This window comes from Chelonia mydas, chromosome 14, assembly GCF_015237465.2.
Source record: "Chelonia mydas isolate rCheMyd1 chromosome 14, rCheMyd1.pri.v2, whole genome shotgun sequence".
Taxonomy (NCBI): Eukaryota; Metazoa; Chordata; order Testudines; family Cheloniidae; genus Chelonia; species Chelonia mydas.
The window spans coordinates 18,951,077-18,978,246 of NC_051254.2; the positions used below are offsets into that span (position 1 = coordinate 18,951,077).

Consider the following 27,170-nt stretch of genomic DNA (forward strand, 5'->3'; position numbering starts at 1 on the left):
TGAATATTTAAAGATCAATTAATTACCAAAATCATGTTATCCCATCATACCATCTCCTCCATAAACTTATCGAGTTTAATCTTAAAGCCAGATAGATCTTTTGCCCCCACTGCTTTCCTTGGAAGGCTATTCCAAAACTTCACTCCTCTGATGGTTAGAAACCTTCGTTTAATTTCAAGTCTAAACTTCCTGGTGACCATTTTATATCCATTTGTTCTTGTGTCCACATTGCTACTGAGCTTAAATAATTCCTCTCCCTCTCTTGTATTTATCCCTCTGATATATTTATAGAGAGCAATCATATCTCCCCTCAACCTTCTTTTAGTTAGGCTGAACAAGCCAAGCTCCTTCAATCTCCTTTCATAAGACAAGTTTTCCATTCCTCAGATCATTCTAGCAGCCCTTCTCTGTACCTGTTCCAGTTTGAATTCATCCTTCTTAAACATGGGAGACCAGAACTGCACACAGTATTCCAGGTGAAGTCTCACCAGTGCCTTGTATAACGGTACTAAAACCTCCTTATCCCTACTGGAAATACCTCTCCTGATGCATCCCAAGACCGCATTAGCTTTTTTCACAGCCATATCACATTGGCGGCTCATAGTCATCCTATGATCAACCAAATACTCCCAGGTCCTTCTCCTCCTCCGTTATTTCTAATTGATGCGTCCCTAGCTTATAACAAAAATTCTTGTTATTAATCCCTAAATGCATAACCTTACACTTCTCACTATTAAATTTCATCCTATTACTATTACTCCAGTTTACAAGGTCATCCAGATCCTCCTGTATGATATCCCGGTCCTTTTCTAAATTGGTAATACCTCCCAGCTTTGTATCATCCGCAAACTTTATTAGCACATTCCCACTTTTTGTGCCAGGGTCAGTAATAAAAAGATTAAATAAGATTGGTCCCAAAACCGATCCTTGAGGAACTCCACTGGTAACCTCCCTCCATCCTGACAGTTCACCTTTCAGTAGGACCCGTTGTAGTCTCCCCTTTAACCAATTCCTTATCCACCTTTCAATTTTCATATTGATCCCGATCTTTTCCAATTTAACTAATAATTCCCCATGTGGCACGGTATCAAATGTCTTACTGAAATCTAGGTAAATTAGATCCACTGCATTTCCTTTGACTAAAAAATCTGTTACTTTCTCAAAGAAGGAGATCAGGTTGGTTTGGCACGATTTACCTTTTGTAAAACCATGATGTATTTTGTCCCATTTACCATTGACTTCAATGTCCTTAACTACTTTCTCCTTCAAAATTTTTTCCAAGACCTTGCATACTACAGATGTCAAACTAACAGACCTGTAGTTACCCGGTCACTTTTTTCCCTTTCTTAAAAATAGGAACTATGTTAGCAATTCTCCAATCATACGGTACAACTCCTGAGTTTACAGATTCATTAAAAATTCTTGCTAATGGGCTTGCAATTTCGGGTGCCAATTCCTTTAATATTCTTGGATGAAGATTATCTGGGCCCCCCGATTTAGTCCCATTAAGCTGTTTGAGTTTCGCTTCTACCTCAGATATGGTAATATCTACCTCCATATCCTCATTCCCATTTGTCAGGCTACCATTATCCCTAGGATCCTCTTTAGTCTTATTAAAGACTGAGGCAAAGTATTTGTTTAGATATTGGGCCATGCCTAGATTATCCTTAATCTCCACTCCATCCTCAGTGTTTAGCGGTCCCACTTCTTCTTTCTTTGTTTTCTTCTTATTTATATGGCTATAGAACCTTTTACTATTGGTTTTAATTCCCTTTGCAAGATCCAACTCTACTTGACTTTTAGCCTGTCTCACTTTATTCCTACATGTTCTGACCTCAATAAGGTAGCTTTCCTTGCTGATCCCTCCCATCTTCCACTCCCTGTATGCTTTCTGCTTTTTCTTAATCACCCCTCTGAGATACTTGCTCATCCAGCTTGGTGTACAACTCCTGCCTATGAATTTTTTCCCCTTTCTTGGGATGCAGGCTTCTGATAGCTTCTGCAGCTTTGATTTATTTACCAACATTCACAGAATTACAGAAACGTAAATCTGGAAACGATCTCAAGAATCATCTAGTCCTTCCTCCCGATCCCCATGCTGAGGCAGGACCAACTGACCATTGCTGACAAGTGTTTGTTTAACCTGTTCTCAAAAGTCTCCAGTGAAAGAGATTCCACAATCTTCCAACTCCCTATTCCAATACTTAATTATCCTTATAATTAAGAAGTTTTACCTATTATCTAACCTAAATCTCCCTTGCTGCAAATTAAGCCCATTACTTCTTGCCCTACCTCTAGTGGACATGGAGAACAATCTATCACCGTCCTCTTTATAACAGCCCTTAACATACTTGAAGACTTATCAGGTCCTCCCCCACGCCTCCGTCTTTTTTCCCTCACAACTGAACATGACTAGGTCATGTTTTCGAAAATTACCATAATTTTTTGTTGCTCTCCATTGGACTCTTTCCAATTTTTCCACCATCCTTCTTAAAATGTGGCACCCAGAACTGGACACAATACTCCAGCTGAGGACTCACCACTGCAAAGTAGAGTGGAACAACTACCTCCCATGTCTTACATATTTCATTCCTGTTAATACACCCAGAACATTAGCCTTTTTCACAGCTGTCCATATTGTTGGCTCATGTTTGATTTGTGATCCACTGTAACCCCTGATCCTTTTCAGCAGTACTACTCCTTAGCCAGTTATTCCCCATTTTGTAGTTGTGCTTTTGATTTTTCCTTCCTAAGAAAAGTACTTTACACTTGCATTTACCGAATTTCATCTTGTTGACAAATCTCAAAATCCTTGGAATAAGATAAGTCAATGGCCCAGAGCTGATAAAAAACAACTCAAAAATTAAATAGTAATATATTCAGGGAGGTAAGATGATTACCACTCAGAGGGAACAGCATTAATTATGACTTCCAAAGCATAAAAATTGATAACAGATTGGGAGCCAATTAATAGTTGATTGCTTCGAGCTAGGTTTCAAAACAATACATGAAAATATTTATATAATGTTACAAACCAACAGACAGCTATAATAAAATCAAAGATCAATTCTGAATTGCCTACAAACTCTGATTAACAATATTCCCAAGCATGACACCTGCTTAGTGATGAGGGACTTTGATTACAAGATTGGGAATGACAACAACACAGTGGTGAAAGCAATGGGCAAGCATACTGGTTCCCAAAATCAGAACAGCAAATGACTGCTAGAATTGTGGCTGGTGTCAGGGCTCATAATGGGTGGAACACTATATCCACATAGATATGCACAAGTAACTTGGAATGTTGCAGATGGAGTCTCAAGGAACCAGACAGATTGTCTATGTAATGGAAGGAAATTTAGGGCAACTCTCCAAGGCATTAGAGCATACAGAGATGACAATGTTGAAAGTGACCAAAATTTGTGTGTAGCAAGAATGAAGATTAAACTTAAGAAAATTAAAACCCCAAAAAGCAGCAAGAAGATTAGCAAAAGGCTAACAGAGAAGACATTACAGCAGCAATTTCAAATTGAACTGAAGAACAGAGTATAGATGCTGTAGGACTGAGATCCACTACAAGAAGTGAACACTGACATGTTATGATCCTTTCTGCATGACAGTATCTCAGATGCTGCAATAACTGTACTTGGTTTCCAGACATGCAAGCCTAAAGTCTGGATAAGTGAGGATATGTGGAACTGTGTAAAAGAAAGGGACAAGCCAAAGCAAACATTCACTCTTCAAACACACCTCCAGAAAAATAGCAGCAAAACATCCGTTTAACCCAAAAGAGACAGCAGTAAAAAGCAGCATGAGAAGATACAAGAGGAAATATATGGATAACACTGCCAAAGAAGCTGAGGCAGCTGCTAAAAGAGGTGATTGTAAAACACTTCATCAATTCAACAGCATTCTAACTGGCAAGTTTACACCAGCCAGAGAGCCTGTTAGGGTAAATAAGGAAAGACCGTACCACCATGGAGGTGGTTCCATGGTGTAATGTTTAGCACTCTGAAGCCAGCGATCCGAGTTCAAATCTCGGTAGAACCTTATTTGTTTATAGAGCCCCAGAGACCTAATGGATAAGGCACTGGCCTCCTAAGCCAGGGATTGTGGGTTCGAGTCCCATCTGGGGTGAAAAACTTTTGGGGGGAAGGATAGCTCAGTGGTTTGAGCATTGGCCTCCTAAACCCAGTTGTCAGTTCAATCCTTGACGGGGCCATTTAGGGATCTGGGACAAAAATTGGGGATTGGTTCTGCTTTGAGCAGGGGGTTGGACTGGGTGACCTCCAGAGGTCCCTTCCAAACTTGAAAGTCTATGATCTATGACCAACAGGAAAAAAAAAAAGTGATGGGCAGAACACTTTCAAAAGGTGTTAAAATGACCAAAGCCAAAAGAAACTGTTGACTTTGACAAAGAAATTAAACATCCAGAAATAGATATCAACATATTGTAAAAGATGCACTAAAAAGTGAAAACCTGGGAAAGCTGCAGGTGAAGACGAGGGAAATTCTGGAAGTTTGTGCTGATGAGATCATCAGTAAAATCACCAAACTTTTCAATAAACACATGGGACCAGGAAAAGCCTTCAAGACCATGGAAAAATGGCATTATTGTCAAAATACCAAAGAAAGGTAATCAAAACAACTCTAACAACCGGTAAGGTGTTACACTTCCTTCAGCAATAGGCAATGCCTTCTGCAGTATCATCTTAAGTAGAATAAAGAAAGCAGTTGAGCTAACCAAAAAGCAGGCTGGATTTTGATCCAGTAGATCACAAGTTGACCAGATTTTCACCCTAAGAGTAGTCAGGTAGGGTATGGAGTAACAAAACCCACTTCTCATAAACTTCACAGATTTGAAGAAAGCATTTGACGGTCTCCACCCCAATTTACTCTGACATACCTTGAAGTGTTATGGTATGCCAACAAAACTAGCTAACATCATCAAGGCTTTATATCAAGGTGCAGCTTGAACACTTAAAGTAAACACAGACTTGAGTGAACAGTTTAACATAGACACTGGCATCAAACAAGGATGCATTCTTTCACCTCTACTGTTTGGCATTGCCATTTGACTTCATTATGGCTTGGTCTACACTCAAAAGTTAGATTGATAAAACTGCATCAGTCAGAAAGGTGAAAAAACCAACCCCCTGACTAACCTATGCCAACTTAATCCCCAGTGGAGATGTAGCCATACTGATGGAAGAATGCTTCTTTTGCATAGCTACTGTTGCTCAGGGAGGTGAGGTTCCAAAAACTGATGGAAAAACGCCAGTCCGTGTAGGCTGTGTCTACAGTATAGGGTTATGCCAGCATCGCTATGTCGGTGTAGTGTAGACATGCCCTTCTGAGAAAAAGTGTAGACATACAACACAGGCATTGCATGACTTAAGACGATTTAGATTTTGCTGACAACATAGCTCTAAGTGACAGCTCAACCAACATGCAAGCAAAGAGACTGTCCAGCTATGCAAAAAAGACTCTTAATAATGAGTTATGAAATAACAAATTTGTGAGATCCCCAGCAACTCCAAACTAAAGTCTTACATTAGAAAGGAAATACAAGACGTGAGTCAATTCACATACATTGGCAGTAACGTGCAAGCAAATGGGGGGTTTCCAGAAGGAAATAATGTCATGAATTAGCAAGGCAGCAGCTGCATTCACCAGTGCAAACAAGATTTGGTCATCAAAAATCTACAAGTTAAAAACCAAATGACAAAACTTCATCTCAAATGCTGTTTCCATTTAAACAACTGGATTTGAAAACTGGAAATCCACCAAAAGTACAGACAGATGACTAAATGCCATGAGTACAGGGGCCTAGGCTAGTGACCTCTTGAGGTCCCTTCCAGTCCTACTATTCTAGAATTCTAAAAACAAATGCCTGAGGAAAATAAGAGATATTAAATTGAATGAATTTATAACAAATGGTGAAATACATCAGCGTTCAACTCCTCATCTCCAAAGTTATCTGGAAAAGGTAATGAAAATATCTGGGCCACATGTTAAGAAAGAAGCCAGAGCATCTGCCATGCAAGGGGGTGTCATTGAACAGCTGGAGGATCATGTAAAAGGGCTAAACAAAAGAATCCCTCCATCAAACATTACTCAGAGTTGGAAAACTTCTGAGACGTAACATCAATGAGGACCTGCAAAGAGTGGTCCAGGATAGACAGGGAGGGCAGAGCCTTGTTTGTGCCGTAAATGGACTTTTGATGGCGTGGGAAGTATATCGGATTCAAATGATAACTGGTTTCTGTCCTTCGTGCATCAGTCCTGTGCAATGAGAGAGGTAGGGTTCTTTGGGAAAAAAATAATGTGATTACATAATAAAAGGCTATATTGAGACGCATACACACAAGGGGACATGGACTTCATGGACAACTGTAAAAATCACTACATTTTACATGATGCATTTAAAAACTATGTTACACTTTTGTTGCTGTTAATAATAGAAAAACAAAAGCCACTCAGCCAGTTGCATAACAGATCTGCTCCCTTGACAGCCCACAGTTTACCTGCAAGATGACAAATGAGGCATGCACAAGGACAGATGGATGGGAATAGTAAAAACGCACCCTGCTGGCTGCTCTGTATGTGCATTGTCGGGATGCTAAAACAGAGAAGCCTTAAACAACTTTCAGAAAGAAAATAGATTATCCTGCTGAAAATAAATTAGTTTCCATATGACAGGATAACTTGCAAATTCTAGGTGTGGCCTCAATAGAGACATCTGCTGCCTGGATTAAATGACCACATTATTAATTTTCTGATGCAAAACAAATGTGGAAAATAGTAACGAACAGGAGAGAAGGAACAAATATAGTGCCCAAATAGCTGTAAACACATGACAATAATAGTCAGTAGCTACAGAATTCAAAAATACACTCTAATGTATGAAAAGAGACAAAAAATGGACAAACAATAACTACTATAGTTACAGCTCTTTCTTCCAGTGTCATCATTCAAATGAGTTAAAATAACCAGCTCATCTTGTTTTCCTTCCACACACACACACACACACACACACACACACACACAAATCCCCATTCCTCATTTCTGCCTTGAAAGCTCCCCAGATTATCATGACAGCGCTCAGAGAGGGTTCTCATGCGATTACTAGTGAGGACAGGGATAAACATTGCCAGCATGGTCTGTTGTGTATATTTTTAAAGTTAGTTTTCATTGAATTTTGGATCATTTCATGACAGAATGCACAGATGGTATTCCCACATGCTATTCACACAAGACACTCCTTTCAGGCCCAGCCCATGGAACAGAAGAAGAGTCTTAATGCAAATTGAGCCTACCAAAGCTATGGAATTCCTTCCCAGGGAGGAACCTCACTTAAAGTGAAATCCCAGCACAAAAAGACTGTGCATATCTGATGTCCCACTAAAGCCCTATTTTGAGGACTTCAGAATAGAATTCAAATGATATGGTACTGGCCTCAGCATAGGGATGAACTATTCTAGATGCACTCCAAGGAGCACACCGTGCTATCAGCCAAAGGCCTCCAAGTCTTTGCTCCCAAGCCTTGGTGGCAGGGGGCTCTGCATTAGGGAGACCACAGTTTCATTTCCTTTAATTTTTAAATATTCTCTCCCAGCCTGTTGTCACTTTCACTGATTAAAATACTCTTGGAATTGCAGCTATACTCTTCAATCTTATTCAGCCTGCTCTAGCACCTAGGATGATGTCTGTGACAGCATCATATAGTTCAAGGCCAGAAGGGACCACCAGATCATCTAGTCTGACCATCTAACCTGCACATTACAGGCCACCAGCACCACCTAGAACCCACACATTTAACCCAGCAACCAAAATTAGACCAAAGTATTACAGTCCACAAGAGACCAGACTATTATGTGCCACAAGGAGAGAACAGGAGGGACGGAGCCACACCAGTGCCTGAGGCCCCCGCAATGACATGGAAATTATTTAAGTGAGATATACCCAGGTAATGTGTTCTTGATGGTGAAGAGCATACAGCCAGGAAACAAATGGAAAATCACTAGCTACAACAGGAAATGTAAACTTCACCCATAATCATTTGAACACAGTAATTGTCCATATTACTATTCCCCCCACTCCGAGTACTCCTACCCAAGTTCTATGAAAGTCTTCCTATTGTACTTTACAAGTTCATTGGCTGTGGAATTATATTTGTATTTTAAAAGTATTAGTCAAGGACAGTAGTCATGATAGAGGTTTGCCTTCTAAGGTAACGCCTGAGTTGGGAGTTGCTGGGGTTCTCCAGCCCTTGGGTAGAAAGGGTATGACTGAAGAAAAACTACCTAAGAGAAGATGACCATAAAAAGGATGACATTTATTTTACAAAGGTAGGGAAAACTCAACAGTATTTCTCTGCCACACCTTAGTTAAGAATGAGCGTGAGCATCATCAGTTTCACTTGACATAATCCAGGTTCAGAAAAAAAGCAGAGGCTTTTTTGGGTCATTTAGATTGTAAGCAGGGCCATAATCCCTGAGGCAGAGGGGAAGATGAGCTGCAGAGGATGTGAACTCTAGCTGATCTCTGTTCTGAAAAACAGCCTAAAAAATGGTCTCCAAAAATTGGTGAATTGGCTGAGACATTAATAGATTGTAGCAGCCCAAATGACCTTCATTAGTTTTAAGCAAAAGTCATTGTTAAAAAGATATAGTATCTCCAAATAAAACATTGGCCTGGGGTACTGTATTCCTATTACATGTTCACTTATTACACAGCTTCTCAAATTTTTTGTTGACAAAGTTTCACTGTGCAGAGCAGCAGCAAAAATACATTATGTATCTTCTCATTCAAACCACCTCCAGTTACACCTTCAAAAACTGACAAAAAGCATGGTTCAACCCTCAAACTAATTACCAGTTCTGAGTAATTCTTCTTTCTGGCATCACACAGACACTTTTTTCTTCCATTTAGTACAGACTTGTAGTAACCTAAAATTGCTGTGGGATGGTGAAGATGCAACAGTTCTTTTGAGAATAGACTAATAAGGAGAGTCAGAGTGAAAGCATACGATGTCGTTGCATTTCATGGAACTGGGATCTCTGCTAGGATGGTGTCCCCTGTGACAGACTGGAGCATGTGGTGGAACTGCCAGAAGCCACGTCAGCACTATTTTCATTCTAGATACAGTTCTTATTAGTATCAGTTTGGGTAATCTGCCCTGTATAAATCCTCCCCATCCACGTTACTCTGTATTTACAGTACCCCTTTAACCAACAATATTCAGAAAGCTGGTGTGGATTATCATTGCTTTGTCAATGGCTCTACACTTGATCTTGCAGCATTGCCCTAATTTAAACTGAGGCTGCCTCAAGTAATGTCAGCCTGTCACAACCTCTGAAGTTCAGTACAGCAGAATGAGCACTTTGCTAATGAGAGCATCAGTTCGTAGTTCAATAAATCAAAGGTGACTACCACAGCTTTGACTGATGCTGTCAGAAACATGGACAAAACACAAGAGCCAAGTATTTATTAATTATTATTATTATTGCATGCAACTTGGTCCTTTTAATATCAAGCATTTTTCCTGGTAAGAAATATTTCTTTATGTGACTTCTAATCAAGGATGTCCAAATCATGCCCTTAGAAGCCGACCTACTAATAACTTTTACCTACTGACAGTGAGGCACTGATAAGCTTTTGGATGGCTGTAAATCTTAGATCTGGTTCTTCTTGGTTCGGGTGGGCCATGATTCTGGAGCAATTCCAGTTTTTAAATCTCTGCTGAACTCCCAATTTATTTAGCTATATGGCATTCTCACCAGTAATTTGAGTTCTGCTTATTTACATAGATCCACTTGGATACAATGAATGTAACTAAACTCAAAAACAAGACTCACTCAGTTCAATCCACTGAACTTCACGAAGGTCATAAGCTATGATCTCAGAGATAAAAGACCCCTGCTATGTTTATAAAATCACTCAATAAACCTTTCATCATAACCAAAATCAGATCATGAAAAAGTCACGTCTCCTCCACAGAACATGCAGTAAAATAAACCTTGCACATCACTGATGCATAGGCATGGGAAGAAGAGGTGTGGGGGGTGCTGCAGCACCCCCAGGTTTTGCACCCTGCACCCCTCCCACCCTGGGTCCTGGATGCCTGCCCTGCTGCTGCCCAAAGGCTCTGCTGCTGGGCCTGGGTCCCACTCAGCCACCGGCCCTGTGCCCGGGGGCTCTGCTGCTGGCCCCAGGGTCCAGGCTGCCAGCCCAGGGTCCCGCCTGACCGCAGGCCCCACACCTGGGGCTCTACACCAGCCCTTGCTGCGGCCCCAGCCTCTGCCACTTTACCCCTGTCCGCGTCCTCCCCACGCAGACAGGGGTAAGAGAGATGCAGCTCAGCACCCTCACTCCAAAAACTGTTCCAGAGCCACTGCACTGATGCCTAAATATTTAAATTATCTGTAAACGTTGATAAGTGCTTTAAGAGATTGAGTGGTTCATCACACCTCTGAAACCAGGGCTGGCCTTCAACCAACTTCTTGGGGTCTCAAATCAACAACTGAGGACAAGGAGGGACTTTTGCTCAGCCAGTCTGCACAGGGGGTGCCAAAATCATTTTCCATCCTAGGGCCTGAAACAGTGATTACTAGAGATGGCTAAAAGTTTTCCGAAAAAGAGTTTTCCATCAGGAAAATACTACTTTGACAAAACTGAAATGTTCCACAGGAATGTGTTGATTGCATTAAACTTTCAAGAGAGACCAGACAGGCAGGCCAGCTACCTAACCCTGCCTGGTTTCCTGCCAGCCCAGACTCCCTGGCTGTCCAACTTCCAGGACTCCTTCACAAGCTGCCAGGGTATCAGGAGTCCCTGGGCTCCAGGGTCTCCAGCAGCCCATCTAGTGAGCTCTCCCACAGCTGGGACTCCCCAGACTCCCCAGCAGTTTGCTTGGCAAGCTGACACTTAGTTGGAGAGGCTGGACCAGAAATTTTCAAAAAATCCCTTTTCAGTTCTTCTGAAACAGATTGTTTTGAAAATGTCCATCCCACAGAAAATGTTACATATCTGACTTTTCATTCGGATCCAGAATGAAAATTTTTCAGAAATGAAAAATGTTCTGTGGGATGAAAATTCTGGTTCCTGCACAGCACTAGTGTTTATCATGATACAACATATCCCATAGCACAATTACACAGACTGGTACAGAAAAGACTGTTTGCATCAAAACTCAGATTACCCAAACTGATACTAGTAAGAACCGTATCAAGAATGAAAATAGTGCTGACGTGGCTTCTTTGTGGATGTCAGAAGCAGAAAGAATTCTGTTTGCCACTCGACACCCTCATATTGGGCTTTCCAAGACAGACCATGGAGAGATGAAACGCCATCTCTCTACTTCTCTCACACCCTCAAAATAAAGCTGTTTTTGGCTCAAATAAGTTTTTTCTTTTCCAGTTTATGTGCATGAGTGCTACAAGGTTGTAGTTAAAACACTACTTGGGAGGTAGGTGAGTGATTAATCAGTCCATCTATTAAAGCAGTTGTCAAAATCTACCCCTAATTTAAAAAAACAGATCTCAGTGATGAGCAGATGACAAACTTTTCTGCTTTGTTTAACGTTCAGGAGTGTTACTGAATATCTTAGATAGGGGTAGCCCCTCTGAAGAACAAAGCAATCAGACATTTTTCTTTTTCATATTGTGCAAACCAGAAATACGTTTGGTAAGACTGCTCAGTCATCAGAATCCCTGACTGCACTTTGCTCAAAGTACGTATGATTGTTTTTTCTTGATGCCTGAGTAATAATAAACACGAACTGAAATATAAAGGGAGGCAGGAGTACCAGATGTATTTATACAGATATGCTTTTGTCCTTATAAAACTTTAGACGGACAAGCATTCTACATTACAGAATGTTTTTATTCACCTGCATATCAAAGTTATAAATCGCCAAAAAGAGAAGAAAAAGTGTAATATACACAGCCACCTACTAAAGCAACATCAGTCTACCCACCATAGTAGGCAATAGCAAAGGATATAAAACTTTAACAGATATATCACATTGAACGAGATTACTGCTACTAAGTATGGGTGAAGTGTCCCACCACAAGGGTATCCTGAATAGAAACTAATATTTATAGGCACAGGATTGGGATATGGGAACATCGTAGCAGATGTTATTAGGTACGTCTCACAATTAAGTGTTACATCATCTTTTATCTTACACCAAGACCCCAAACCTTTTGATCTGCTAGGATTGGAAGAACAAAGGTCACATTAGAATCAGTATTATATGGCAATGTATTTTTTGAGACATAACACTGCCTTTGTGTTTACATTATTTTAAAATTTTATATATATGTGCGCACAGATACCCCTCCTTTTAACTGGTGTTGATACAGTAAAAGCTGTGTTATCCGGCACTTTATCAACCAGTAAGTTCTATTAATGGACATTTCTGATATCTCCCAATCCAATCTTCAATCTAGTAACCGGGACTAGTGTACTGCCCAGGACATTATGCAATTGCACATTCTGCACTCTACGTTTATGCAAAAGAGGCAGAATACAAGTAAGCAAGCTGATATCAGGGATTTATTCAAAAAAGCAGCTTCCAGAGTGTGTTACAGGGTTATTACAGATTCAGCCCAATCTCCTACATCTTCTAAATCTACAATGATAATTGATGTTGATAATAATGACCCTGAGGCACTGCAAGATCCTGAAGTGCCTTCTGAATCATCAAAGAGAGATTAAATTGTGTTCAGTATAGTTTTAGTGTTAAGTGTATTTAAGTGATCTGGGTGAACGCCATGTGCTGCCTATAGTGATATGTAGTGTCATAAGATAACCTACTGTATAGAAGCTTTACCTGTATACACCTAAGTGCTTCAAGAAACCAACCACTCTGCAGTGAAGTACTACTACTGGATTGGTGAGTACCTGTATACTATTTTATACTTTATTCGTTTTATTGTATTCTAATTCTTTGAAAACTGGTATTCCATTGGTAAATATAACTCTTAGTTAACCAGAATTTTTGATTAACCGGCACCCCACATTTCTCCAACATGCTGGATAACAAAGCTTTTACTGTATTTACAGAGTATCGCATGGTTGAATAATTCTAGCAGAAAATACCAAAGATTTTAAAGGAAAACTACACTTTTGAAAAAATGAGTGATACTGTCCTGTGTTTCCAGTATGACAAAGGCAAGCTGGAGTATTCTTCATCCATGTTCCTTTCACTGAAACAACTTTTATATCACCAGCCTACAAACATCTCCCAACTGCAATCGTTATTATGGTCTGGTACACTTGGGTACTCAGTCTCCAAAGTGATTTAATCCCAAAAGGAAACACATTCTGCCTCTCTGAACCTGCCACTTACCTTGTCAATGTGCGGGTGCCAGTACTCATCATGCGTTGTCTTGGCCTCTGTGCTGTTTATTCTTGAGAAGAAGGTTGGCTTGGTCAGATACATGGAAGAAGAGCTGATACCAAATGCCTGAGCTATTGTTTGTTGAATTCTCCGCCTTACATCACTGCAAAGAAGAACATGACACAGCACCATGGCACAGGTCCCAATTTAAAGCAGAGTGACATTATCGTTCTGCTGCTTCTTTCACTATCTGCTCCTACAGTTTATTGATTGTCCATTGTCACTGCTTTTCCCAGCCTAAATTTCTTCATCACATTTACCTCTGTAAATATATTTCAGGGAGTTTGGATTTTTTTCTCCCCTTTGTCTTAACAAACCTGGATCAGAGCTATAAGAATCCACCATCTCAAGTCGCTTTCCTTTCTTTTTATTCTCAGAAGCTAAAAAGCAATATTTTTTCTTTTCTTTCTTTCTTTCTTTCATATATAAAGTTTGGCATTTTGTTTACAGGCTTCTAAGAGGGCATAACAAATAGAAGAATGAAAAAAAATTAAAAGCTAGTTATACCATGCAGCTGCTCTTTACTTCTCCACATCCCTCCTCCCAACCCATTTCGTTCTTGTCTCTCCAACAATGAGCCATACTCCCAAGCCAACCCAATAAAACCAAAATTTAATAAAATGGCAAGAGAGGGAGACAGACAGACAGAAACAAGGCTCTCTATTTTAAGTTCCTTAGGGCAAATTCTGTGGCCCCAATCTTTTTGTAAAATGCCACGTACACCTATAGGCTTAATAAATAATACAAAATTAAAACAGAAAATATTTGACAGATATCCCTTTAATCTGCAGCAGACGACCAGGTAAGAAATCTGTACCTCCAAAAACTTGTATCTTGAGATACAAGCATAACAAAGGAAATTAAGTGTTGAAATGGGAAGATCAAGTTTTAATCTTAACATTGTTTTGTTTTCTTTCAGTTTTAAACAAATATTTTAAACTCTTCAATTATTCTCCTTGTTCTTGCTTTTCAAGTGCAGATTTTTTTTTTTTTTTTTAAAAAGGCACATTGAAAAAGGTTTCATTGGAAGTAAACACACTTGTAAAGCTTCCCAGTGGAACTGCATCATCATTTTTGTAGCTTATACCCATTATTAAAAGTTTCTCCAATATGCAGTACCAAACTTCAGAGAGATTTCAGTACATGCTCTCAAATACTTTTCTAGAGGTTTTAAACAGAGATCGTCACAAAGAGTAGGAAGGCTGAAAGTCAGATCTGTCAGGTTTGAGAGGCAAATACTTATCACAGGACTGCCAACCCCATGCATTCAAAACTCCTGAATCAGCCCTCTTATCCTGTCAAATCATGAGATTTTACAAAATAATACATTTGGGGTACTTTTTATTAGCCTTCTGATTTTGGAGCCTTTCGGAGTCACACTTTCCAGATTCTCTCCGCAACCATAAGGGCCGGATTTTTTTTTTTTTTTAAATGAAAGGTCAGATTCTCACGTAATCTCACATGACTCCACGAGCTAGGGCTTCAAGAAAAACATTAAATGCCATGAGAGTTGACAAGACTGAGGTCAGAGAAATGGAAAATGAAAGAGAGATACAGTATTGGGTCTTTGAATCCATCTTCCTGTCCTGGAGGAATGTTTCTAACACCATGGCATATTGCTCACACGTCACACTTTATGGTCCCAATTCAGCAAAGCACTTAAGCACATGCTCACCATGAAGCACGAATAAGCTGAATAGGGATGTGTAAGTACTTTGTTGTCCCTCTGTTCTCGGGACCAGCAGAGATTCAGTAGGAGCCCAATCCTACAAGATATGAACATTGTCAATGTGCGTTTTGCTTCACCATGAATTGAGGGCGCTCAGTGCTTTGTAGAAACCATCACTAGAATGATTAAGAACTAGGGGCGTGGGGGGTAGCAACCACAAAGGCAAAGAAAAAACAATCTATCCCGTGGGTTTGATGCCGGTGGGCCCGACCCAGCTGATAGCTACAATATATCTATGCTGAAGTGCTTGTCCCTAAAGGCCAAGAACATGTCATCACTTCATTTTCAGGGCATCTTTCTTTACACTGGTTTAAATCTCAAATATTTATTATTATAATGAAGAATAATGTCTATTTCACAGAGAGCACTTTTCATCTATAGATCTCAAAGAGTTTCACAATCTTTTAAAGGTATTTATCCTCACAACTGCCCTGTGAAGCATTATTAGCGGAAGCATTATTAGCCTCACTGTACAGATGGGAAACTGAGGCATAGTGAGGCTAAGTGATTTGCCCAAGGTCACACAGGAAGTCCATGGCAGAGCAGAGAATTGAACCCACATCTCCCACATCCTCGGTCAGTGCCCTAACCACCGTACCATCCTTCCTCTTAGTGTCCCCAGGCACCCTGTTTTAAATGCCAAATACTTATAAAGTCTATAACATTTATGCCCTCAGAGAACCTTAAAAGCAACACTGATTTCCCTCTAAGTCTGATGCCTTCTCCTTTTTTTAAAACCTTACTACTGAAGCACATTCTCTAGTCCTTATAAGCTGCCTTAAAGCTTCACTCCCCAGTGTAATGACTTAGGACAAGACAAGACTGCATGATTTGTAAAATGGAAAGGGGGAAATAAAGTTCTGCTCAGATTTTCTTCATTTACAAGAAGGCAAGAAAAAGTAACTGGTTCAGGTCTGCCAAAGGTTACTATAAAAGTTTATTCCTTTCCTAAGCTTAATTTACTGCTGAATGAAAACAAGCACATCCTTCAAGAGACGGAAATCTGCTTCCTGTTTATCAAAACCAACCCACATTTTCTAGCTCATCTTGAACAAGTCTTCTTCCCTTTCCAACCCAAAGATAACAAATAGGGCCAAATTCTGGAGTTCAAGTCAATGCAGAATTTGCATCACTAGTTTCATGTCTTTGTGAGCCATCATCTGGCCATAGTAGCTTCTGTTATTCTAAAAAAAAATTAAAGCAATCAACTCATTCTATTTTAAAAAAATCAGGACCATCTGCAGTGACTATTTTCCTTGAATATGTGAAGACAGTCTTTATGCCGATTAAATATGCATGAAACACTAACTGTCCCACTGAGTGGACATCAGGTCCAAGGATGGGCTTAGATTAATGGGCTTAGATTAATCCAAGACAGACAAAAAACGGGCCCAACAGAAGATGATCTGTGTTTTAATAATTGTCTTGCAATTATCCTCAAACCTGGAAAGTTTAGTTTAAAATGCTTACCTGATATAAATCTGCTAAACAGATCTCAAAGAGCTTTATAACAAACAGCTTTATATGAAGAAAAGTAAATGTGGTCAGGAAAAAAAAAAAGCAGCTCCTTTTTTTAAAAAAAAAAAAATCATCTGCAGAGAGTTATAATAAACAGAGCACCTAGAAGCTGATTTCCCATGATACGGATAGAAAAATGAAATTTAAAAAAGTAAATGAACTAAATTACCAGAATTACATTAATAAGCAACAGAACTACTGTGAAATCAGTTAATGCAGAGAGTTACATAGAAGTATCAGTTAATAAACAAGCCTATGAAAGCTCCTAGTACAGGAAATCAAAGTATTTCTACCTAAAGGAAGTTCCACTCATGCTCTGCATCAAGATGAACCACATGTAACAGCTTAATTTGCCATTTATTTTATTTATATTATTGCTGATTTCAAAGAGATATAGTGGTGTGTCAGAGACTGGATCTATAACACCACCTCATTTCCCACCACCACCAAACACACGAGACCAGCATTACAGGTAAAGGACACTCATCGTTTAAGTGATAGGCATAGCAGAATGAGCAGAAGGGTTAAATGTATTATAATAAAAGTTGAAAAATATGGGGGGTTGCAAAAGTCATGAACAAAATAGTAAATAAGTCTCTCAGTGGGAACAGGACACAATCTCCCACTTTATCCTAGCCGCCCTCTCAGATTCAGCTGTATGTACAGTGGAAAGTACAAGTTATTTTTTAGGGTCTGATCCAACACCCATTGAAGTTAACAGGAATCTTTCCATTCACTTTGGTGAGCTTTGGATCAAGCCTTTAAAACCACAAGCAAACGTGACAAAATAATCCATCTATGGGGCTGATAACCTAGGACAGGACATTTATGCAGAGCAGGCAGCATGTTTTGCTGAATGCTTTAAACAGTCCCAGGTCTCCCCTCCTTCCCTACATATACACTACATTCAGGTAGCCTCCATCATCTGACCACAGCAAGTTGGTAAATATGCATTTACAGGACAGCAACGTTCTGATCTTCTCCGCACGAAAACAATCTTCTATTCACTGACTCACTTTGTGATAGTAAAGTAACTTTGTGCCTGCTGAAATCAATTGTCTACCCAAGTGCCATGAATCAGATACCCCCTTTTACAGGTGGAGATGTTCTCTAGAGTCATACAAATGCAACTTCTCTGAATATACATTACACAAACAAAGGAAATTAAAGTAGTTTATCCAGAAGCTAGCCCATCACTTTAATGAATCAATCTACTTTGTGCACTGGTTTTAAAATCATTCTGCTTGGCCTACAATCTTTCCATTACAATCAACTTCCCATGCCTCAAACCTGACCTTCAGACTTTGCAACATGTATCAAACCCATACTTAAACCTTTTGCTCCTGTTCTCCTTGCTGCCATTCCAGGTAGTTTCTATATATTTTAATCTATAAATTCTTTTGAGACTATAGAGAGCCTTCTATCTACAACCATACTATATTGCAGCTCTATTTAAAAAACTCTTGTCAAGGCAAACAAATCCTTGAATTTTCCAAAATGAAAATCGTGTATCTTGCCCCTATTTCACCATTGCAATTGCTCAGGATGTATTCCCACTTTGCTCGGACACAATGGAAATAGCTTTGCTAGCACAGATGACATCTGATGAGCATGAAACCAAGTCAATAGTAGAAAGAAAAGTAGAAAACTCCCCATAATTTCTGTTGACAGCAACCCTTGTACATTTTCACATAATGAGTCATGGATGATGCTGAAATACATATGACAGATTTAGGGAAGAAAAGTGTTGTAGCACAGTTATAGGAAAGGGGGTAGTGAAATCTACTCTGTACTAAATTAGAGAAACAATGGGGCATATTTCCCATTTCTCTTTGTCTGAAGAGAAATGGGAAAAACAATAGTGAGGCTAGAGTCTAAGAAAAAAAAATACTTCAAATTAACCTCCTTTTTAAGTTTCAAGCCTACAGCACTGGCATCATGGAGAAGTATGTGACAAGGCTTTCTGCACACTGGAGTCTCACAAGGGCTGGAGAGAAGAAATAAAAAGCAGAGATTCCCCAGGGTCGACCTGAGTTATGCCCTAAAAAGACGTTCAGTGCTGACAGATTACTACATCTCTCTCACATTCTGAATCACAGACTGAAATTTATGCGTGTATGTATGCTTGCTTCCTTGAATCTGTAAATAACTCTCTCTTTTCTTTTTCCTAGCTAAAAAACCTTTAGCTAATGTATTACGTGATTGGCTACAAGTATTGTCTTTGGTGTAAGATCTAAGGCACAACTGATCTGGGGTAAGTGGCTGGTCTCTTCGGACTGGAAAACACCTGAATATTCTGTGGGTTTTGGTATATGTGACCATTTATCACTAAGTCCAGCTTGCCTGGGTGGCAAGATAGACTGGAGGGCCCAAGGGCACTGTCTGCGACTTCATGGTAAGACTGTTACAATGATCTAGGAGTTCACATTTGTTATGGGGTTGGTAAAATCCAATTAGAGAACATACCATCAGTTGGGGGTGTCTACCCTGAGGTTGGCACTCTCAGTCGTGAGCCACTCCCAACAGCATGACAATGGGCAAGGTAATAAATACTCTTTGGCTTTCACTCAGTTCTTTGCACATCTACACTCTGACAAATTTTTAAAACACAATTTGGTGTAACTTGGTGTAATTTTCTTCTAATGCCACGGATGGGGAGCGCTTTTAAACCAAGGATGCATATTCCAAGGTCTCCATTCTGGATAAAGATACAGACAGAAAGAGTCAAACAAGAAGAATTACTATCTCGAAAGCTAGAGGATAAAGCATGAGGGCACAGAAATTATAATTCATTCTGAAGCAGCGGCTATTTTGACACAGCCAGTTTAAAAACCAGCCTTCTCGAATGTCTGCTCTTGTTTGTTACTGTGGTAATCAGTAACACTCAGATGTGCATTTTATTTAGCTAGTGCTCTCCAGAGTGTATTTTTAAACAGGGCAAATGGAAGTAATAAAGATAAATGCTCCTCAAGATAGCATACAACAATCCATTAAAGATATATGCTACTGGAGTTGTGATTAAAGAGGAACAAAAGCATTTAACAATATATTTTGTTTGTGACTTGTCTCTGGCAGGTTGAAACATTCTCTATACCAACTAAGGAGTCCATAATCACTAGCTGCTGCTTTATTCCCCAAGTGGGAGGGGCAAAAATGTGAAGTACTTATACAATTCTTATAAATTCCAGTTTGTTTGGAATAGGGAAATACATAAAAAAGAAACCCCATAAATTAATCAGGTTATTTCTACAGGCTGGGAAGGAAAAAGAGAGTATTATGGTTATTTCTAAATTCTACTAATATGGTGACAGGGGTTGGGGAGTTCATACATAGATAGGATTAGATAAAATCTAAAATACTTTTCATGTATAAAAACATCATAGCTCATCTCTAAGACGATGGTATCTAGAAAGGCCAAGTTAGACAAAGATTAGCCATTTAAAGTGGTCAAGTTAAACAAGGCAAAACTACCAGAGTAATACAACTCCAATCCAACTTCAACAGACAAGTCATTAACAAGGCAAAACAAACTTTGATCAGCATCCATAGGAACTTAATGACAGAGCTGTACAAATAATTGATTTTTTTTCCATACACACAGTGAAATAAATTTTTTTTTTAAAGTTTGTCTTGGGTCAAACATAGTGTTTTGTTCAACCCAAAATAAAATATTTTGTTTCCATTTCAAGTATTTTTAGGTGAATTTAAAAAAAAAAAAATTTTTAAACAAAGTCATTGCAAATTCAAAAACTGAAAATGTTTCATTTCAAAAATGTCAAAACTAAATGTTTAAACTTTTTGGGAAATTTTTCATTTATTTGATGTAACAATTTGGTGAACCCACAACAAATTTGCAAAGTGCTACGGTCAACCCAAATCTGCATTTTTCTGCAAAAAAGTTTCACCTGAAAAAAAAAGAAAAATTCATCCAGCTCTACCTAACAATAATACTTTAGCCACTAGAGGGAGCTCATATTCTTCCATAATGACAACAGAAATACACTGAGAATTACAAGATAAAGTTAAATAAATTTGGAATACAAAATTTTCAAACCAAGTCTGCTCTGCAGTTCATGTCAAGATCTACAGTTACACAAAATTCCATGAAAATCAGAATTAATTTACTATGAACATTCAGCAAAGTAGTAAAAAGGCTTGTTCCCAAATGTTGGCTATACATGTCTTCAGAGATAGGAAACGTATTAAAACATGCTGTGCCAGTCATGTTAGTGAGTCAATCTGTATAAAAGATTAAACACCATCACCACAAGGCATGTTCCGTTACAGCAATATTTCATATTATGGCCCTGTAAAAAGAGAGTGTTACTTATCTAGCCAGACAACCAGAACACTCAAGAGCCTTTTCCCCTTTAACTATTTCTGTGTCTTGATCTACCCTCTCATCATCATTATTTGAAGCTCAGTCCCAAACAATACAACAGGACAGGACTCCCTTCATATATGTTACAATATATATATATATCCTAAAACACTCATGAAACAGGGCCTAGACCTAAAACGCATTAGACCTCCACCAACGTGCCTCAGTGCTGTGTCTCCAGCCTCTGGATTCAGGTAGAGCACCTTCTTTTCTGGTTGCATTAGTAGATCAGCTGGATGGGCCTATCTGGGACAGGAGTTTCTCACTGTTAGCATGGGAGAGGTAGGAAATCTTGTGGGATTGAGAACATTTTGTTAACATGGCATCTCAAAAGGGCAACTCAGAAAAAAAATGAAGTTATATTTTTGGTTCATTCTCCAATTACTGAATGCCTTTACCGGTATAACTGGAAATCCTCTTCTGTAAAAACTTCTTGAATTTTATCCCCAAAGTATCTACAAAAACAAGAGAGAGTCTAAGAAGAGGGATTATGAACCCGATTGTTTGACAATACCAATATGCATCTTCTCATCTGCATCCCCCATCTATGCTTCATCTTTTCCACAAATATTCAATAAATTAAACTTGATACAAAAGCCCCACAAGCTTTCCCACTATTTGAATGTGATGATTAAAGAGATGCACAGCTCCTAAAGTGTTGTTCTAAGATGTTACTAAAATAAAAAGGGACCCAAACTCAATAAATATTGATAGCATTTACCAGGCAAAGAAAATATTCCTTAAAATAAGAATATAGATTTCTCCCTTTTAAAAGGCTGGTGCAAAACCCTGTGTTTCTTCTACTATTGATATAGCTATGGACTTAGAACTGCACAAGAGTAATTTGTTATCCAGTATTACACAAAGGTAAATCTTACAAATGAAATTACTAATAGCTTCCTAAGAGCCCAGTTCAATAACAATTATGTCAGATTTGGTGCCACAGAAGCTTTTACAGGGTCTAAGAAACTATTGACAATCTATCAAATCCCTAATACATGAGTCCTTATGCACTTTGAGAAGGTAGAACACTCAAGTTGTGCAGGAGGCTAAAGGAGAGACTGTAAATCATTGTCCCACTTTACCTGTACAGATTAACAAAATGCTTCCCCACTGAAAGAGCTCCAGAGTGCAAATCCAAGATTGAAGCCTGGGAAAGGAGACAGAAGCAAAAAGGGGTGGGGGGGGGGGGGAACACACTGATAAGCATGGAAAAGCTTATGCCCTTATTTAAATCATCTTTCTCACAAACTATCCTCATTGAATGCTGTTTCCCTCACTCTTCCGAACAGAATTATTTGTTCCCCAACAGTCAGATACACAATGCTAAATGCTATTCTCTTATAGGTCTTTCATTTAGATACCAAATTGATAGGAGCCTTAGTAAGAGAAGGCACTGGATTGGGACTCCAGAGATTCGAGTTCAAACCTGGTCTTGCCACAGACTTCTTGCACAATCTTGGGCAAGTCAGTCTCTCTGTGCCTCAAACCCTCATTTGAAAAACGGAGATACCTCCTCTTACTCACAGTGGCACTGAGAGTATTAATTCATTAATGTTTGTGAGGCACTCAGATATCAGTGATATGGGCCATAAGTATCTAGACAGAGAAGCATTGGTATCTATCCTCTCCATACCTTTTCTTCAGTTAAACCTTTTCTTTTCCCTCCCCTCAAAACAGCAAATTTTATTTCCCAGGAGCCTCTCCCGCACCTCACTCACATTGATAATATTGTAAAATTAAACAGAGAAAATCTGTTTAAGACAACAGTTATTGATATGAAGCCAAAAAGTTAAATCCTCCTAGAGCCAATGGTAACTATTGCATTTCTAACATTTTAGTTATTAAAAATAAAAGACCTAGAAGGTAACTACAATTTTTCTCCCCAATCCTGAAAATTCAATCTATTTCCTCAGTCTGAGTCAAGCCATCAGAAACTCAAAACAGATGATGCCGTCTCATCAGCTGTTGCCATTCCACTAGTATCTCAGGAAAATGTTAAACAGCAGCTTCTAAAGTTAGATATTTTTAAATCAGCAGGTCCAGATAACTTGCATCCAAGAGTTTTAAAAGAGGTAGCTGAGGAGCTCATTGGACCATCAATGTTGATCTTCAACAGGTTTTAGTGCACCGGGGAAGTTCCAGAAGACTGGAAGAAAGCCAATGTTGTGCCAATATTTAAAAAGGGTAAATGGGATGACCCAGGTAATTATAGGCCTGTCAGTCTGACATCAATCCCAGACAAGGTAATGCGGCGGCTGACATGGGACTCAATTAATAAAGAATTAAAGAAGGGTAACACAATTAATGCCATTCAACATGGGTTTGTAGAAAAAACAGTATAAGTTAGTTTGACAGGATCTATCTTGTTGTTTGAGATTACAAGTTTGGTTGATAAATAATAATGGTGATGTCATTCATTCAGACTTCTGAAAGGTACCCGACTTGGGACCACACAACATTTCGATTAAAAAATAGAATGATATAAAATTAACATGGCACACATTAAATAGATTAAAAGCTGACTAACTGATAGGTCTCAAAATGTAATTATGAACAAGGAATCACCATTGGATGGATGTGTTTCTAGGGGGGTCCCGACAAGGATCCGCTCTTGGCCCTACACTATTTAGCATTTTTATTAATGACCTGGATGAAAAAGTCATCACTGATAACGGTTGCAGATGACAAAAATTGGGGGAGTAGTAAATACTGAAGAGGACAGGTCACTGATACAGAGTGATTTAGACCGCTTGCTAAACCAGAAGCAAGTAAACAATGTGCGTTTAATATGTCTAAATGTAAATGTATACGTCTAAGAACAAAGAATGTAGGACATACTTACTAGATGGGGGACTCTATCCTGGGAAGCAGTGACTCTGAAAAAGATTTGTGGGTCATGGTAGATAATCAGCTGAACATGAGTTACCAGTGTGATGCTGTCGCCAAGAGGGCTAATGTAATCCTTGGATTCAAAAACTGCGACATCTCAGGTAGCAGTAGAAAGGTTATTTTACCTCTATATTTGATACTGGTGTAACCAGTGCTGGAATACTGTGTCCAGTTCTGGTGCCCATAGTTCAAGAAGAATGTTAATAAATTGGAGAGAGTTCAGCAAAGAGCCAAGAGAATGATTAAAGGGATAAAAAACATGCCTCGTAATGCTAGACTCAAAAAGAGCTCAATCTTTTTAAGCTTAAAGAGAAGATTAAAAGGATGACTTGAACACAGTTTATATGTACATGGGGAATGAAGTATTTGATAATGGCTCTTCAGTCTCGCAGAGAAAGGTATAACACCATCCAATGGCTCGGAGCTAAAGCTAGACAAAAATCAAACCGGAAAGAAGATGTAAATATTTAAGTGAGGATAATTAACCATTGGAACAACTCATAAAGGTTCATTGTGGATTCTCCACTGGTAATTTTTACATCAAGATTTACTTCTAAATCAGAATACGTTTAGCCTGCATCAGCTGAACCTGATTTAAAAACAAGAAGGGTTAGGGGGGAGGGATACCTCAGTGGTTTGAGCATTGGCCTCCTAAACCCAGGGTTGTCAGTTCAATCCTTGAGGGCGCCATTTAGGGATCTGGGCCAAAAATTGGGGATTGGTCCTGCTTTGAGCAGGGGATTGGACTAGATGACCTCCTGAGGTCCCTTCCAACCCCGATATTCTATGATACTTTGCATTTATTCTACGATGATTCTATGACTCAACTAATGTAATTTTCAGTGTAGGCAGGGGTCCAACTGGCAAGAGATAGTTAAATGAGCTGACATCCTTTGATGTGTAACATTCTTAAATATTCTCACCATGGAATCCTGCCCTTTTCAACGTGATACATACATGGTCTCTTTGCTACCTGTGTGACAGGACTTGTGACCACTCAAGTTGTTTGGATATGTCACAGGCAATGATGGTCATACCACTAGGTGATCGGTCCATACACAATGTAAACTCCATCTTTCCAGCAGGATACATCCTAGTGCTCTAATGGCCCTTCTTCATTAGGCAAGATTCCACATTTTTATCATTACATGTTATTTGAAGTACAAAGATGCCATATCTAGATGACCGAGCTATCTAGTGGCAGCACGGGATATGGATACACAAGACTGCTGACCAGTCTAAGCTAACAATGCAGCTGCAGGGTCTCCCCCAGCCTCATGGCAAGGTTTTGCATCACTCACCGCTCCTCTGGGACCATGCTTGGCAAGGACATCGCTAATAGCCACATGCAGCCTCTTAGCCAGAAAGCGTTGCTGCAACCAGGAGGCTTTGAATGCTCAGGGTTGAAATGGGGGAATCCCAATGGATTCTGCTTCAGCCCCCACAATGAGGAAATATCCCTCTTCCACCATCCATCCGTGTGTTTTCCCCAGTCTCTTAAAGTACATACATTATCAAGCTATTAAAATGGATACGGCCTGGAGTGCGCAGACCCCTCCTCTCTTGTCGCCCCCAAAAGCATTTAGAGGACTAATGCAGACAAGTCATCCTACATCAAAAGTCACCCAAGGAGAGCTCCTGTAATAAGCTTTACTCAAACCTCAGTGTAATAGTCTTATTTAAGACCTCAACTTTTGTGCAACAATCTAAGGTACAGCCGTAATTGTGAAGTTGCTACAGAAGCTCTGTAATGGTTGTAAGCATTTTTATAGACAAAACCAGGAAATGTTATAACCAGGAATGGCAGGACATATAGTTAAATAAGTAGGTTTAATTTAAAAAACTCCTTTGCTTCCCAACTTCAATTTACCTTAAGCATTCATTCAAAATACCAATTTTCCTCTTGCTTCCTGAAGCAGCATGGGCTTGCAGCAATGCAGGGGATCCAAAATGATCAGTCCTGCGAATGAAAAGGCAGCGGATGGGCTCCCAAAAAAAGAAAGATATCCATAGCTGGGAAGATAATGGCTGCAATATGAAGCCTGGAAAGGCAGATGGAGGAGACTGAAAAGAAGCAGGGAAGGGAATGAATAGCCCTCAGCACTGCCTTAGAGAGGGAAAAGAGATTGAATGCCAGAGGCATGTAAGGGCTCAATTATACATATACACAGGGCTTCTATTGGTTCAGTTGCTGTCCTGAAAAGAAGCTGAATCACAGCTATTTTCGCATAAAGCCATCTGAGAACATTAGGCACTTATTGGCCTTTCAGCACCAATTTTTACACTTGGGAAGTTAGTGTGGAGGAAGACTATGGCAACACTACACCCAAACAAATCTCAGCACTCTGATCCAGATACATCACACCTCACTTCAGCTCAACACACCCAGCATGAAAGCCTTGATAAAGCTTGTACAGAGATGGCAGAACAACTGCTAACACTTTCCACCCACCTTTTAAGAGTGATTATAATAGAACAATTTCCCTTCTGCCATTGAACAGAATTTCTACTGGAAGATTCTGGACTTCCCTTAAAAGAATGAAGCACAAATTTAGACATCTTCATATCCCCAAGCCTTGTTAGTAGTTTCTTTGTCTATCATCCTCATATGGGGAGACAACATTGAACTGGGATTAGCAGAAAGATCAAGACAGGTTGCGAAAGGTGTAGGCAGGCAGGCATCAAGGAGAGCCAATTTTAGCGCTTTCAGAGAATTAAGAAGCACCTCAGAGGTGATCAGTTCAGCTTTCAGAGCTAGAAAAAGGGCTGGTGGAATGTGCTTGAGCAGGCGAGCCATGGAAACAACAGGTTTCAGAGTAGCAGCCGTGTTAGTCTATATTCGCAAAAAGAAAAGGAGTACTTGTGGCACCTTAGAGACTAACCAATTTATTTGAGCATAAGCTTTCGTGAGCTACAGCTCACTTCATCGGATGCATTCATGGAAACAACAGTGAGCCAGCAGTGGAAGAATCCAGACAATTCCCTCTAATCGACAAGGGAAAGGAATAGTCCAGGCAACAGCAGGATATAACTGGGAGGGACATAAAGCAAGATGGAAGATGTACACTGCCAAAAGTGATGTGGCAGCTACTTACAAAGGGGTAGTAAGATGCTTAATATACGTGAAGAACCAATTTGTGACCTGCAGGCAATGTAAGGGACAAGAAATGGGGAAGAGTAGTGTTTATAGGATGCAGAGTCCCTGCCCCATCCCTGGGAAATAAAGAGCTAACAGCAACTCA

At 39.6% G+C, this 27,170-nt stretch overlaps 1 protein-coding gene across 6 annotated transcripts in view; it reads right to left on the reverse strand.

The window, feature by feature from the left end:
* The window catches only part of OGFOD3 (2-oxoglutarate and iron dependent oxygenase domain containing 3), a 91,513-nt gene that overhangs the window by 38,463 nt on the left and 25,880 nt on the right, over positions 1 to 27,170 (reverse strand). For 5 of the 6 annotated variants that reach the window (XR_006285932.1, XM_007072586.4, XM_037914218.2 and 2 more), the window contains exons 5-7: positions 22,122 to 22,186; positions 21,435 to 21,491; positions 13,358 to 13,511 (exon numbers count right to left, since the gene is read on the reverse strand). Coding sequence is in view for 5 of the 6 variants with exons in the window: in XM_007072586.4 (XP_007072648.1) it covers positions 13,358 to 13,511; positions 21,435 to 21,491; positions 22,122 to 22,186 (276 nt within the window). In the remaining variant the exon portion in view is untranslated. The remainder of the gene's footprint in view (positions 1 to 13,357; positions 13,512 to 21,434; positions 21,492 to 22,121; positions 22,187 to 27,170) is intronic. The other variant, XM_037914221.2, reaches the window with a different exon arrangement.